This window comes from Typha angustifolia, chromosome 7, assembly GCF_048772165.1.
Source record: "Typha angustifolia cultivar Huaian chromosome 7, ASM4877216v1, whole genome shotgun sequence".
Classification (NCBI taxonomy): domain Eukaryota; kingdom Viridiplantae; phylum Streptophyta; class Magnoliopsida; order Poales; family Typhaceae; genus Typha; species Typha angustifolia.
The window spans coordinates 16,681,608-16,696,824 of NC_133245.1; the positions used below are offsets into that span (position 1 = coordinate 16,681,608).

General features: G+C 38.5%; 3 protein-coding genes across 5 annotated transcripts; all 3 read right to left on the minus strand.

Moving 5' to 3' along the window:
• Positions 1 to 280: 280 nt before the first annotated feature.
• LOC140763028 (putative glycerol-3-phosphate transporter 1) lies at positions 281 to 3,711 on the minus strand. 2 transcript variants are annotated; one of them, XM_073101058.1, is made up of 3 exons: positions 3,554 to 3,711; positions 1,372 to 2,443; positions 281 to 1,216 (listed from the first exon to the last, which is right to left on the minus strand). In XM_073101058.1, exons 2-3 carry the CDS (start codon positions 2,360 to 2,362, stop codon positions 654 to 656), a joined length of 1,554 nt encoding a protein of 517 aa, XP_072957159.1. In that variant the 5' UTR covers positions 2,363 to 2,443; positions 3,554 to 3,711; the 3' UTR covers positions 281 to 653. The 2 variants fall into 2 exon arrangements, with proteins under 2 accessions (XP_072957159.1, XP_072957160.1); XM_073101059.1 differs by lacking the exon at positions 3,554 to 3,711 and adding an exon at positions 3,120 to 3,379.
• Positions 3,712 to 5,777: 2,066 nt separating this feature from the next.
• LOC140761942 (actin-depolymerizing factor) lies at positions 5,778 to 9,500 on the minus strand. Of its 2 annotated transcripts, XM_073099488.1 has the most exons (6): positions 9,110 to 9,500; positions 8,506 to 8,647; positions 8,252 to 8,343; positions 7,882 to 7,998; positions 6,480 to 6,772; positions 5,804 to 6,180 (listed from the first exon to the last, which is right to left on the minus strand). In XM_073099488.1, the coding sequence occupies exons 1-6, from the start codon at positions 9,404 to 9,406 to the stop codon at positions 6,030 to 6,032; spliced, it is 1,092 nt and encodes a 363-aa protein (XP_072955589.1). In that variant the 5' UTR covers positions 9,407 to 9,500; the 3' UTR covers positions 5,804 to 6,029. The 2 variants fall into 2 exon arrangements, with proteins under 2 accessions (XP_072955588.1, XP_072955589.1); XM_073099487.1 differs by lacking the exons at positions 7,882 to 7,998; positions 8,252 to 8,343; positions 8,506 to 8,647; positions 9,110 to 9,500 and adding an exon at positions 6,832 to 7,389 and having other exon boundaries at positions 5,778 to 6,180; positions 6,480 to 6,745.
• Positions 9,501 to 11,180: 1,680 nt separating this feature from the next.
• Positions 11,181 to 14,500, minus strand: LOC140762818 (serine racemase). The gene is made up of 7 exons (XM_073100773.1): positions 14,307 to 14,500; positions 13,803 to 13,983; positions 13,613 to 13,699; positions 13,269 to 13,499; positions 12,178 to 12,251; positions 11,901 to 12,087; positions 11,181 to 11,587 (listed from the first exon to the last, which is right to left on the minus strand). The coding sequence occupies exons 1-7, from the start codon at positions 14,452 to 14,454 to the stop codon at positions 11,338 to 11,340; spliced, it is 1,158 nt and encodes a 385-aa protein (XP_072956874.1). The 5' UTR covers positions 14,455 to 14,500; the 3' UTR covers positions 11,181 to 11,337.
• Between the last annotated feature and the right edge of the window lie 717 nt (positions 14,501 to 15,217).

Sequence of the window (15,217 nt, forward strand, 5' to 3'; positions counted from 1 at the left end):
AGTCGACGTTACTCGTTGTTAGTGGACAATTGATATTCTATGTATAAATTAAAGTATGACCATTTGCCTTAAATTAGACATAAGTGAAGAGAACGGCCTAATCTCTTGTAGCAAATGATGACCCTGCCAATCAGATAGTGCGAATCATTTGGCCTAAAAGTGTTGCAAAATTATATATGTTCAAGAAGAATCGAATATGCTGCGTTCAATCTGCAGTCAAGCTGATCATGCTTCAGGCTTCAAGCTCATTCTCTGAATACTAATTAGTACAGACCAAGAGTGAGAAACCAAACTTGCATCACCTTTTGATCCAAAAGTAAACCTGCTGTTGTTCTTTTAAGCTTGACATCCCTGGCTGAACATTTGTACAAAAAAATTTATCCTGCACCGAAGGCAAAACAGGCCTCAGGCAGCATAGTACAGGTAGTATACGATTAGCCTTTCGCACAAAGGTTAAGGGCAAGTTTATTCTCACGCAACAGCGAAGAAGCTTACAACCCACCTATAGTTTCCTAATTCAGTGCAACGGACAGAACGCTTTCAGTCGTTTATTCTCGACATTTTTCCTGCCAAGAATGAAAGAGCCCTTCCTCAGGTTAAAAGTAAGAGGAATATGCTCCCGGATTTCACATCCAAAGCTGGGCGACATCAGTTTAAGGTTCCACCATGGATGACACAGGGAGATCGCTCACATTTCGTGAGCTCCTGGCTTCTATCTTAGCTGAGACCTCAGCCACCACAAGTCTCGTCAGGAGAAGCCCAGCCACAAGGGCTGCCACCATTAGCATTGTGAAGACCGCACTCCAACTCTTTGCGGAGATGTAGCCCGTCAGCAGTGGGCCAATTGCTGCTCCGACAGACCCCGTCCCATCTATGATTGCCGTGACAGTAGCCAAAGCACGAGAATTTCCGTTCAGGGAGCTGTGAGTTCCCAGGTCTGCGGAGACGGCTGTTGTTATCAGTGCATAGGGGCCATTCACAAGCATGCCAGTGATGAACATGAGAGCAATATTCCAGTAGAGTGAGATGCTCCCATATATGCGGTAGAAGTACAGAGCAGGTATAGCACAGTACATGAAGCTAGCGGCCGTCAGTGCCCGGGCGTCAAGCCGGTCTGAGATGTGACCAGCAAGGATGCCACCAACGACGCCTCCCACATCAAACAAGGTTGATAGTGTTCCAGCTGTTGAATCTGACAAATATTTCCCATCAATAGCTGCAAAGCAGACAAAAGAAAAAAAAGATTTGCGATGTCAGATTTAATGTACAAACCCATATACCAATATCGATCATAGAGACTGCATATATATCTTGATTTCAGTAAATTTTCAATATATGATAGAAAACCAATTATGTAAAAGAGTAACAGACCTGTGTGGCTGATGTAGAAAGGAAGCCAATAGAGGAATGTATAAGCCACCAGCTTGGAGAAGAAGAGGCAGAGGGCAAACGGCGCCACACCTGGAATCCTCCAGGCTTCCATGAACCCCACTGCTTTATCTTTACCATCTGCTCCTCCCAAAAGAGGCTCCTTGATTTCATTCTTCTCTGAAGACTTTACATCATCCACCTCTTCGATCCCAACCACCTCAGGGCTAACAGGCAAGAATAGGAACACTGTCAAGCCAGCGATGGCAATAATAATGCCAGGAGCGACGAAGGACCAGCCCCAACCATATTTCAGCAAAGCAGCAGCAATCAGCGAGCCAGATATATTTCCCACTGATGTATGTGCATTCCATATTCCCATAATTAATCCCCTCTTGCTCTTCCCAAACCAGTTCCCAACAACCGCAACAACTGAGGGCCACCCGGTGGACTGAAACAAACCAGCAATCATCTGAATCGCTAGAAAGTAGTAGAAATTATGCATATTTAGCCAGTAGCCAGCTCCGAAAAGGGCTGTGAAAACTCCAGTTCCCACCATTCCAAAAGTCAGCAGGATCCTTAGATCAAATCGGTCACCTAAATGGCCAGCAAAGTACATGCCTGATGCATATACTGCAAGGAAGGCCACGTCAATGTCTCCAAGCATGGCAGTGCCGCCCCCCATGTCGAACGGAGCCCATCCATTGTTCTGTCCGCTGTTTTCTGCACTATGTCCTGATCTTAGATAGTACAATCTTGTCCAGCGGGAGAAGCCTAATTCCGGCGTTGTTTGCGGATCAAGAACACTTTTTACGATGCTAGTGGTTTTTCTCGTCGCGTGATAACTAGCATATGCAAAGAAGGTCAATACCAGCACAATTGCTTGGTATGCTCTGAAGCTGAAAGGTTTGCCCCTGATGCGTTCAAGAAACCGAACGCCAAGTGGTTTGTTGTTGCTTTGAGTTTCAATTCTTTCTTCATTCGAGGAACCCATGAAAGATCTTCTGAAGCTCTTTGCTTGAGAGAAGTTTATGAAGCCGGCGACAGTTTAGAACAGAAAGTTGAGACGTGTCTCCTGCAAATACCACGGAATAGAATAAAAAGTCAGAAAGCAGTAGTTATGAATTCTAAAGCCCAGTCAAGATGCGTATGACACACGTATATATTTCTTTCGGATAAAGAAACTTGCATCAGCCTACTAGCTAAATGACAAATATAATGCCTCTAAATCCGTTGTGCAAAGACATTAGGTATGAACAAAAGAAAGTTGCCACTATAACCTTACTATTTAAATCAATTATACCTGAATAATGAGGTAAGAAGATAATATCGATCATAGGTGATATATCATCGGTTACTCTAAAAATTTATCATGTTTGTGATTTACTCTTTCACATCGAAGTAAACTAAATTTAAATAGATTAATGTTTTATTTTTAGACAGAAGAGTCGGTGGGATACCGTGTCAACTCACTTTACTTTAAAACCTCAAGCCCGTGAAAAGCAAAAAAAATATTCAATTTTATATTCTAACAAGAGGAACTAAGAATCAATAGGCTTTTTAAAAAAGACCCACTACCATAAGATAAAACACCCAAACCGCACAACCACTGAATCTGATCGAATCAAAAACTGACACCTTCAACAAGAAAAAAGAATACCCAATGGACAACCAATTAAAGAAACTAAAACTAAAAAGAAGAGCACAAAAGCTAATGAATTCTCCACACGAAAAGAGGAGTTTTTCCTTACTTCCATCTTAAGCACGAATCTATCGGAGTAAAGTGGAAGAAAGGAACTAACTTGCCGCTGAAAACACCAAGGTTTCTCTGATCAGCAGAGAACGAACAAAAAGAGAGATTTTCGAAGCATAAATTTGCTCTTACCACAGAAAACAATGGGAGCCAACTTGAGCGATCCTTGGAATATATAACAAAGAAGAAACCCGCTCATCTAAAAGTCAATCGAATAAAGAAAACGTAATAAACCTACCAGTCAAACTACATCCCAATGCAGAACATTAGCTAGACAATCTAACTCTACAACAAAAGCAAAGATTGATCACAACCCACCAGATTACCCCCACCCTTTTGTGATTGAACAAGAAGAAGCTACATAACCAGAGAAGAGCAGTAGAATAAATCAACATCTAAGCTGCACTAAATTGCCGGATAGGAGTTATTTACCTGATATCGGGAGATGTTCGGATATCGCAACGCGATCTGTCTCCCCTTATACTGCAACCTCTTCGAGCTTTCCCCTCCTGGGAAGAAATCCTTTGGGACTTCCTTGGGGGCGCCGCGGGATTTGAAGATGCGCCACGCAACGCCACGCGACGCGACGACACTGGCGTTACGAACCAAATTCCTATCCTACCCCGTCGGTTTTATCCGTCTTCTATAGGAATAAGAGGTGGGCGCAGCCGCTGGATTCGGAATAAATCCCCCCCGTTAGGTTACCCCCCTGTACGGTAATATTTATCTTGTGTATTAATCAACCGGTAGGTATCCAGACAGGAGGTGACGCTAAGTACGGCTAGCTAATGGCTCCCACGTAAATATTGGATATCAGGGGGGCTTTAATACGGTCGCAATAGTTGGGCTAGATTATCCGCAGTATATTCCATGGAATGATGCCTCCGATGCCGTCCGCATATTCCTTACTCCTCCCCTTTGTGGGGGCGACCGAAGTTTCCACTTGCCACCACGGGTTTCCTACTGGATCTCCTACTCCAGTGCATGCACGAATTAGTCTTCCCACACCAACTGGATCACAACAAGCCGCAGATTAAGTGGGCCTGCGTAAACCATATTATATTATTTTGCTGGCAAAATATCTCGATTTAGTACTTCTAACCCACCCGGTATTGGATTCCAAGATGCACAAAACCAGTGGATACCATCTATAGAGGGATTTGCTCCAATGAGGCCAAGAGCTGACGTGGGATAAGTGTTTATGATATACGAAGACGTCCACGTTATAAGTGATTCATTCATTTAAAAGGTTCGCCACAAAAGTAGAATTGGATCCGATCCGTGTGGCCAAGAGGTGGCGACCATGTTAAAGAGTTTTTCCCATCCCTTGGCCATCGGCAGCTTAGAAGTCGGCATCGTTTCCAAAAGTACAATAAAGGAAGCTTCCCATGCTAAATTATTTTCTTTTTTTACATTTAATTAGAAAATAATTCGTCCCTTCTATATCTCATACTGTGACCAAAAGCTCTCAGGAGACAGGAGCTACAGATTATTATTAGGACGGGCTCAGCCTGAAATAATGCATCGATAATTCGAATAAAGAGGTACACTTTTTATCCTGATTGACTTCTTTTCTCTTGTCCTTGTTCTCATTATTTCTATAGGAAGGAATTCGCCAACTTGGGTCTTTTCAGTTACGTAGTTAAATAGGCAGGTAGATAGATCTAAGCAATATGTTTGTATCCAACCATTGTGCTAGTAGGGCCGAGTTTGACGGCCTTAATTTTAGAATCTTTTTAACTTGGTGGTCAGGAAAGGGCGGGAGGTAGTTTGTGGTCACAATGCGTGCATGAAGAAATAAATGGGGTGGTAAATATAGAAAATGTACAACTGATTAAATAAACACCTTATCATTCTATCAACCACCGGAGAACTGGGTGGCATTCTTGTGCTCTAGTATTTGCATAGATAAAAGTATTTGTTTCCTTATAAAATGGACTCTACGCACTCCAATGCAGACTGGACGTCTGGTATGGGCTATATAAACGATGTGACATGCCCCCTTGTAATTGGTGATAGCCTGATACGGCAAAGGATTGGACCACAGAGCTTCTTTTTTTATATATAATTTATTTAACTAGCCCTCTACTTTTTTTTTTTTTACATGTCTACTAACTTTGATATTTTAAGTCACTTGACCGACTTATATTAAAATTTACTAATGTGAGGGAGATATTGCGATATGAATCTGATTTCTGATTTAATAACTTTTAAACATATTTTATAATATATATTTTTTTTTCTCTCAGACTTTAGAACTTTTTAGAGATTTTTTATTATATTTAAAAATTATTGTCTTAGTTAGTGATTTTTTAATTCACTTAATCTTAGTATCTAAGTAGTAAAAGAGAAAAACTCGAGATTAGATGAGGTGAGTTTGAGGTGGTTTGCGTTGGAAAAGTATCTAAGATTGGCTAGCTAAAAAAGAAACTAGGTACTAGTACCCGGCCTTCTCATCCTAATGGAAAATCCTTGCCGCTGGCTGGCTTTTGGGTTTGGTGGAGGCTAAACCTAAGTCCAAAGTCCACCCAATATATTGAGCCCAAACTCGGCCCATGTGGGCCGATGGCCACTTCTATTCATTAACGATATGAAAAGGATAGGATGTGAATCATCAATTTTTGCCAATGAAAGAGAGCTCTAATTTCATTCTTCGTCCTAAGCATCTAGTTTACATGATTAGGAATAAATGCCTTTAGGTGCAACCCAGATGCATTCATACTGGCAAATTAAACTTCGGAAGGAAAACGAGTTACAAATAAAGGTAGTAATAGTATTTAGCCACATGGTTTGAGGAAAAAAAAAAGGGTTTAATTCGATGCTATCTCCTTGAATAAATATTGTCCATCGAACAAATGAAGGGAAATCCCCGTCGTCGAATAAAGGATTAGACGGTCGAATTGGTTCTTTAAAAGGCTCGCCCTTTGATTATATCAATGCTCATCTCACTCGGATCCGTTGCTTGTAACTCCACCTGGATGCCATCGAGCTCTCTCTTGAATCTATCCTTAGAGCTAGCATACAGCATCTTGCTCCTTACCTTTGATTCATCTGGAGCCCTGTACATTAAATTTTACAAGAATTTATCCACGTAGAGCAATGACCAGAATTAGTATTGGTACAATTGTTAGCAGTCACTCTAATAATATTTTGCTATTATGTATCTTTCTATTTTCTTTCCAAATTTCTTATAAGCATTGATATGCTCATATATATAGTTAATCGAACTCCACCATGTCTTTTAAGGTAGTAAAAGATAAATACAAATTCGATATTAAAAAGTAGGGTGTTTGTTTTAATAAATTTCTCTTTATGATGAATGCCACTTAGTTGCATGCATGATAGGTGCAAACGTTACCAAGAGATGAAGAAGATCTTGCTCTTTTGGCAATTCTCATCGGTGACGAAGTCGAAGTCGAAGACGGCGTAGCGGCACTCATTCGGCGGCAAGCATGCGGCGAAATCATCGTAGCTCTCGTCGGGCTGGCCGAGTCTCTCCACCGCCACCTGCTGGATCTTCTCGTCGATCTTGAACACGATGAAACGGAAGTTCCTCTTCGCCTTCAGCTCCAAGAACTTTATCTTACATTCATCATTCACAGCCATTCCCGACGCCGAGTTGGCCTTCATTTGTGCAACAAGAAATGAAAACTATCAGAAGATAATGTAGCTAATCGACATTGAAAACAATATTGATCAAGTAGACTAACCATAGTTTCTTCTCCAAGGATGGGAACTGGGAAAGGAATAGAGAGAGAGAGAGAGAGAGAAAGAAAGAGGAGGGGAAATGAGAAATGTGGGAAGGAGAGAGTTTGATGGAGGGAATAAAGGAGGAGAGAGAGGAGAAACTCGCAAATCAAGCAGTTGTTTGATGGCACGTCCGAGATGAAGGCATTGACCGAGTCCGCCATGCATATCCCCATATGGAGAGAGGCATGAAGAGCGACATGCTCACCATCATCCATAAAGAACCAACAACCAACTTCTATAGATAGGTGTTAGGTGCTCAGATATATGTACATGTATGTATCTAGCATTATAATGGTGTTAGACATTGTGCAATGGCAATGAGAGGTTAAAATGTCCTTCAAAGCAAAAGAAAACGGCAGATTATCTACATGTACCGGTGCAAACTAATCTGACAACATCATCTTAAGAAAATAAGAAAGACTATTCATCGTACAAGCGAAAAATACAAAATTTCATTTGCACTAGGATATTCATGAACATACATCCAAGATCCGATGACTGAAAGCAAATGATCATTGCCTTAACCCAAAAAATTTACAACTTTTGGGCCCTTCTTTATCTTTGATTTTGCATGAGGATTCTTTTCGCTGTCACCCATCCCAGCAGCTGGTTCTTTCTTAGAGTGTAAAGGGGGATCCTTTTTGCCGCTTTTCAATTCTTCTACAACAAAATCATCTTCAATATCATCTCCGCTCCGGAAGATGGACTGCAGCCCTTGCAGGTTTTCCCCAGGTTCGCTAGCTGAGATGAGAGGAAGAGACATTCTAAATCAACTACATAATAAATGAATGTTGCAAGCATATCCTCACTGAGGTGAAAATGAGATCCAGTGATGCCAAGAGTTGCTTGCTTATATCCACACGCAATTTCAGAGTTAGAGTTACCCCAAAAAACATAGCAAAAAGGATCAGAAATTGAAAATGCAGCTAAATGATAGACTTCGTATTCTAAAGAAAGATTTAATACCAAAATTCACAATATCATAGAGGATTAATTGACATGAATAATACAAGCTCGGTAATACCTATGTTCTGCCCCCCGGCAGAGGATGTCAAATCTCTGTTGCCTTTATTTGGACAAAACTTGGCCAAGTGCGTAACACCACCACATATCTTACAGGAACCACCCTAACAAGAACATAAAAATAATCAATCAGATTCCCCTTAATTGACAGGATAATTAATATACAGCATTGTTGAGGTTGACTCTTAGTCCAAAACTTAAGAAGAAGATTCAATAAGCTCCATTACGAATTTACAACATTTATGGACTTCAATTGATGGCAAGCTAATACCACAGATAACAGAACCTTTTAACAAATATATGCAGATAATTTCTGTTACAAGCTACTCATATAAATCACCTATACATATGGGGTACCTTTGGATATATTCCGTGTACATTTTTCGGACAGTTCTTGCTCAAGTGGCCCTGCTCTTTACAGATAAAGCAGCTGGCATATTTTGTACCCCCTGCATTTACAAATAAAGTTCAATACCTTAAGAAGAAATCCATTAACTTGGCACCTTAGAAGTATTAATACTATATAAACTCTGAAAAACGTGCTGATTACATAGACTGAAAAAAAGGAAGTACTTTAAAGAACTATATCAAATAAAAGATGAGCGGAATACCATCTTCAAGGGGCTTAGGACACTTGAAAAGAGAATGTCCAACTTCTCCACAGTTATAGCAAAACTTTTTGTTGTTGCTGCTATCACTTTTCTCTGTGCAGTTCTTAAGACTATGTCCACGTTGGCGACAGAGCAAACAAATCTGGATAAAGCATGAGGCACTTGCATTATTATGCATAGGTAGACACCACCATGATGTCAAAACAACAAAAATCGATTGCTCATATTACTGATGGATATGGTTATTGTTAAAACTAATGTTAACACAACGATGTTTCGTAGTTAGTATTTTTTTTTCTCAATAAACCATTCAAACTATCTAAATAACCCGAGTTACAATTCTGACAACAGGAGTGAAAATCTAGGAAGTAATCGCTTTAGCAACGATGATCCATGATATTTATCATAACACTTCGTTGTCTACTTAAACCACCCAAACAAGAGAATTAGCATGACCTGCATACCCAATTCATATACCTAACAAACAAGAACAATTATTGTGCAAAAACAAATAATAAGACGTAAAATGGTAGACTTGACAACAAAGCAAACAGTTGATAGGCACCGGAGAAAGAGAAGCAAATCGAAGTAAATCAAAACAAACCTTGTTCTTCTCCCACTGGGCTTTCTCGGGACAAAGCTTAGCAATATGATCCTCGGACCTGCAAATGAAGCAGCTCTCTCCAGGGCGCATCCCAGGCACCCTCAAAGGATGCTTCTTGGAGCCGCTCTTCTTGGTGGGTTTGCCCTTGAGGACTCCATTAACCTTCTTCCTGCTATTCTTCTTCTTCTTCTTCTTTGAATTAGAAGAGTCCTCCTTGGGGGGCTCGGGCTTAGGGAAAAGGTTGGGATTCGCCTCCTTGAATCGCTTTCGTGCTTCCTTCTGTCTCTTGCTCACCATCTGTTCGATGCAAGTCCCGAGCGAGATCGAAGCAACTCAAAGCCGTGTTGTAGTTGGGGTGTGTTAACTATGCGGCGGGCTTTGAACCAAATCAAGGTTCGGTGCGACCCAATAGAAGTCCACCTCAGGGTTTAGGGTTTCCGGTTGGATTTTTTTTTTGATTAATTATATTTTCACCCCTCAACTATTTTCATTTCAGTTTCAGCTCCTGAGAAAAAAAAAAGGAAATTCTGTTAAAAAAATATATTAAAAAAAGATCAACTTTAGAAGATTATATATACAAATAAGATATTTTTTAAAAGGATATACATGCAAAAAATAATATTATTTTTTCAACTAAAATTATAATTAAGAAATAAATAATCACATGATGAATCAGTTATAACACTTTTAAATTTTCTAAGTGTTAGATCTCTTTTTATCCTAGAAAAGATATATAAATATAAAGGGCATAGAAGAAGAGCTCAAAAGATGATACAAAGATAAACTTCAATAAGAAGATAAATAACTAAAGATAAGTGCTCCAAATATTTTAATTCTAAACTAACTATATCATGATTAGTGCTCAAATCACAAGTCACGGACATCGCGTCTTACTTACCCATCTGTTACATAAATGGTGATCGACATGGTACCTTTTGCTTTCTGGGAATATTGCTTTCACCTGAAGAGAAGTAATTAACTCAAAATTCATTTGAAGTATATATATATATATACATATATAAAACTACTTTCAGATCACTGAATCAAATAAATTTAGAGTCTATTCTACTCACTTTGGAATGGATCGAGCAGCAATGCTTTTCTTGTATTGCTAGTTTGAAACCACAAATCCTGCATCTTATTTTATGGATCTCAGAATTGTTGTTAGACTCTTGATTCCTTTTCGTTTCAATTCGAAATACTCCTCCTTTCTTTGTTGTGAGTGTTTGGATGTCTGATGAAACTTTTGAAGTCCGTCCTCAATTCTACACTCTTCTGCTGCGTTGCAATGTAAACCTGAAACCAAACCAAGATAGATAATTAATATATATAGGACAACCAATTAATTAGTGTTTAATTAATTTTTCTTCTTTTTTCTTTCTCCGTTCAAGTAATTGAGGACGTGAACTTGAGTATCGTCTGTAGAATAGAGTGAATGAGACTCTAGTCTATTATAAGGAGCAAAGTGGGTCTACCGTGCAATCCCTGTTACAATGCCTATAATGCTTCTCGCAATTTTTTTAGGTGAAATATGATCGTCGAGATTAGTCATACTATTCTACCTATCATAAATTGGAGATTGCATGGATTATTTTACACGTATATCCCTCTAAAATTTCTTATCTATGTATATGCCCTTTTAAATTTCATAATTTTGCGTTTACCCTTCAAAATTTATAACTTTTGTTTAAATGCCTCTCATATTACCTTTTAGAATTCATAAGTAAAATAATAATAATAAAAAATAATAACTCTTAAAAATAGTTAGGTTTAAAAGGTATCCATATAAAATCAAGAGTTTTTAGGGTTTTTGTGCAAAAATTATGTTCCGAAGGGTTTACAAGCAAATATCAAAGAGATATATCATATATACCGTAAGATCTTTTTGAAGGATATTTATATAAAAAAAACCATTTCATTTATAATCTAAAAAAGAAATCTAAATAAGCAAAATAAAATCTGCGAATTATTATTATTATTTTGACTTGAAAGCTGTTATTTATATGAATTGTCCCAAGTGAATATTTAATAATATCATAATAACTAAAGTAGAATAATAATTCACACATGATGAAGATTGAAGGCCAACTGAAGTAATCGGCATGTTTAAGTAGCAACTTTGAACCTTAAGCAATATTAAGATACTAACTCGCAAGCTAGTCGCTAGATACTTCTCTCTTCCAACTCAATCTTACCAAGTGAATTGATGAATAAGCACAAGAACTCAACTATTGTCTACAAAATGATTCCCAGAAGGCACCAAGATCAACATTGCCTCCAGAGAGGAGGATTCCAATTTTGTTGCTCTGGTTCCAAGCAGCACACTGTTTAAACTTGTCGGAAAGAACAGCTGCAAGGCCAATAGCTCCACTAGGCTCCACGACGACTTTCAGAACCTCGTAACACATTCTCATGGCTTCTAAGATCTCCTTATCATCGACCGTGATGACATCGTCCACCAAGTCCCGCACTACCGGCCTGAAACAGAAGGAAAATAAATCATATTATGTCTTATGCACTGAAACGACTGGTAATAAGAAAGAAGAACAAATGACAAGAAAATGACAAGTTCTCGAACGGCAGGAAGCCTCAGAAAAATTTCAATCTACGAGAGAAATTTTTATCAGGAGAGATGACGGGCAAGTAAAATGTCATATCCAAATTGAAAATATATGCCCCTAAAGACCTATTGATACACATTACGCCACAGACACATACATAGATAGCTACGTGCATACTTAAATGTCCAGAAGCCTGAAATATAGCAACTTTTGGCAGTGGGTATATATACCATGTAAGTTCTCCAAGAAAAGCTCTGAGTCCATCAGCAATTGTGTTGGTCTCAGGTAAAGTAATTATCCTTCCTGCTGCCTTGGATTGAGAAGCATCATCAGCACCCTTCGGCTCAGCTGCCAAAACACAAATGGAAGGGTTGATCGCTTTGGCAGCCAATGTCACACCAGAAATAAGACCGCCACCTATATAGCCACGTTAGAAATGAAAATGTCAAGAATAAGACAAGGGAAGAGCATAGTTTATTAATGTTAAAGATCTGCCAAAGTACGAACCACTAATTGGTACGATTAAGGTGTCAATATCGGGTACTTGCTCCAACAGCTCTAGTGAAATCGTACCCTGACCACTGCAAACATGTTTAAAACATAACTTCCAACAAAATTTGTTTCTTCTCATATTATAATGGACTATATCAAAAGATACTGCTAGTACCAAGGCAAGGAAGTCAAAATTCAGGTGTTCCTAAGTAGAGTGGTTCTTCAGGGTTTCTGCATGGAGTTAATGATCTGGAACATATCAAAACATCACAATTCACAGGGATGAGGAAACACATCTCCCAAGTAATGAGACAAATATGTGATAATTGGACTCGTCAAAAAGACGTTTGAAATGTCAACATTACCTTGAAGAACTATATCAAAAGGTTAGGCAAGCGCTGATCATCTGGTTATTTTGGCAATATTGGACTTGAAGACAGATACTTTGGCGAATTCTATGAAATGAAACTTACATGCCGAGAAGGTCATATAAAGAACTATATAATTAAAGATACAACTCAGAGGATCAGAGGTGTTCACCTCACCCTTAAACTAAATTACTTTGACTAAATTAAAAGAGATATGTTCTCTACATACTTAACAGAAGATAGGTGACAATGGAAGTCATCTCAGAAGGACGATAGACAATAAGTCCACAAATCAACCTGAACTAATACCTTATAATGGAACTATTTTGACTAAAGGTAGGAAATCAGCTTGCATTATGACAAGCGGATTTTCCATTTCTCCGGAAAACAAGAAAAGTTGTCCCAATTTTGGCACATACGTAATTTATTTATTTATTTTTGTTAAAACAGCTGCCTTACTTCAACTAAGAATTTTGTCCTAGACTGTTCTTCAAAATTAGGACCTAAGCAACAGAGAAATTAGGCAGTATATTCAAATAACCTGATATTACTGGGCTTGAATGCTAGACTATCTCAAAACTCAAACTACTTTATAACTGAGAACCTAGGAATTGCAAGGTAAATGAGAAGATAACTATAGCAATTTAACAACAGGATAGCATATGACCATCATCTTCCTTAATAAGACAATTACAACTATATCTGAACATCAACACGCTGAGAAAGGCAGTCACATACCTTATAATACGTTTGTCATTGAAAGGATGAATAAGAACTGCACCGGTTTCATTTTGAACCTTCTTAGCAACAGTTTCTCTTGATTGATATGTAGCTTCGCTCCAAATAACCTGGCCACCATAGCGCTTGACATTCTCGACCTTACATTTTGGTGCATTCTTGGGTATAACAATATAAGCAGGAATTCCACGTAATCTTGCAGCCAAAGACACTGCTGCAGCATGGTTACCACTAAATAGATGGAGAACAACTCATTAATTCTTTTATCCAAACACATTTGAACTTTTAAAGCAGAGAAGGCGAGATTGTATTCATTGCAAAGTGCTATAAATAAGGGAGTGAACCTGCTATGAGTTACGACGCCTCTAGCAGCTTGGTCATCTCCAAGTGAGAATATAGCATTGGAAGCACCTCTAATTTTAAACGCCCCACTGTTTGGCATGTAAGCTATTAAATGTTAATATCAGCCGCCGCAAAAAGGATGAGCAAAAAATCGAACATTGAATAATTACAAACTAAGGAGCCACCTCTCACCCCTTCTGGAAGCATTCACACTTGAAAAACAATTGCTTCCCGGCTAAAGAATCAAGGGATACCGATGAGAGAACCGGGGTTCTATGGATATACGGGCAAATGCGGATCTGTGCTTCTCTAATGGATTGGATATCAGCAGCATACTTCTGTATTTCTTGATTCTTGTTTCTGTCCATCAAACCTGTTATATCGTTTTTATGTAAACCAAATTTATCACATAAGATGTGGACTTGTTCTTCTATAGAAAATTATGTAAATCAATCAGGTTTTAAATTGATCCTCTTCTGCTCATGCCAATTGTGCCTAAAATATTACAATTGGGAAAAAAAAATCTTCTTATTTCGATTTAAAGGGCTTTCCTTTTGCCTCTTATGACGCACTAAAACCTCAAAAAACCCTAGTGCTGGTCCAAAATTAGTGGGACAAAAAAGTGTAGCTGAATCTCCTGAGACCAACTAAGAATAAAAATTGCAAAGTAGCCGAAGATATTGAGAGGAGAATTACCTGACCCCTGAGGACGTAAAATGGAAGGTTGAAACGGAGCTTTAGCGGAGAAGACGAGCTCACTCGGCTGGCCCGCCCATACGCCATTCGCTACTATGCGACAACCTTGTAGACTATGGGCGAGGATTCTCTGCAAATCCAGTTGCATGGAAGTTTTACAACCGGTATTACTATATTTTGTGCGTCGAAGATCCAAGGACTGCAATCAAGCATTCCTCTCATGTTGTTAACAACTTAATTACATCTTGTTAGCTTAATCAACTTTATGTCTTTCTATATCTGCTCAACTTTCGCAGTTGGATAATTTTAGGTAGGCTATCTTCTTTTCTTGTTAGTAAATTGGATACATCATGCATGTCTAAATCACTACTGTTGGGATTAGAACCCATAACTTTTATTATATGGTGGAACCCAACCACTCGTATAGTTGGCCTAAGTCTCTCTCACTTTATCAGTAACACTATTTTCTTTTCATATTATTAAAATTTAGAGTGGTCATTGAGTCATTCTTGTAAAAGTTAAAGGAAATCCTAGGTTTGGATTATTTTAGGTCTGCACACCAAACATCACACATAGATACCTTAGCCTCAAATTTATTTATTTTAATATAATATCCCACTTCAAGAACTATCTTTAGTGAGTAAAGAAGACATTTCTTTAATTTATTTTGTACAATTAAACATCAAAAAATATTTTTAAAAAAAATGGCGTATTTTCGTTCGTCCACTGAGACAACCAAACATTTGCATTTATTAACGTACATTATTTGGTGCACAAATTTAAAATATTCCTCCATTATCTAGAAAATCGTGCCTAATGATTTGAAAGAGATTTGCACTTTAGATGCAGCACTGTTAACTATATCAATGCCTTCCGTCACGTTTCACTTTGTAACTGCGCTTAGATGCCCT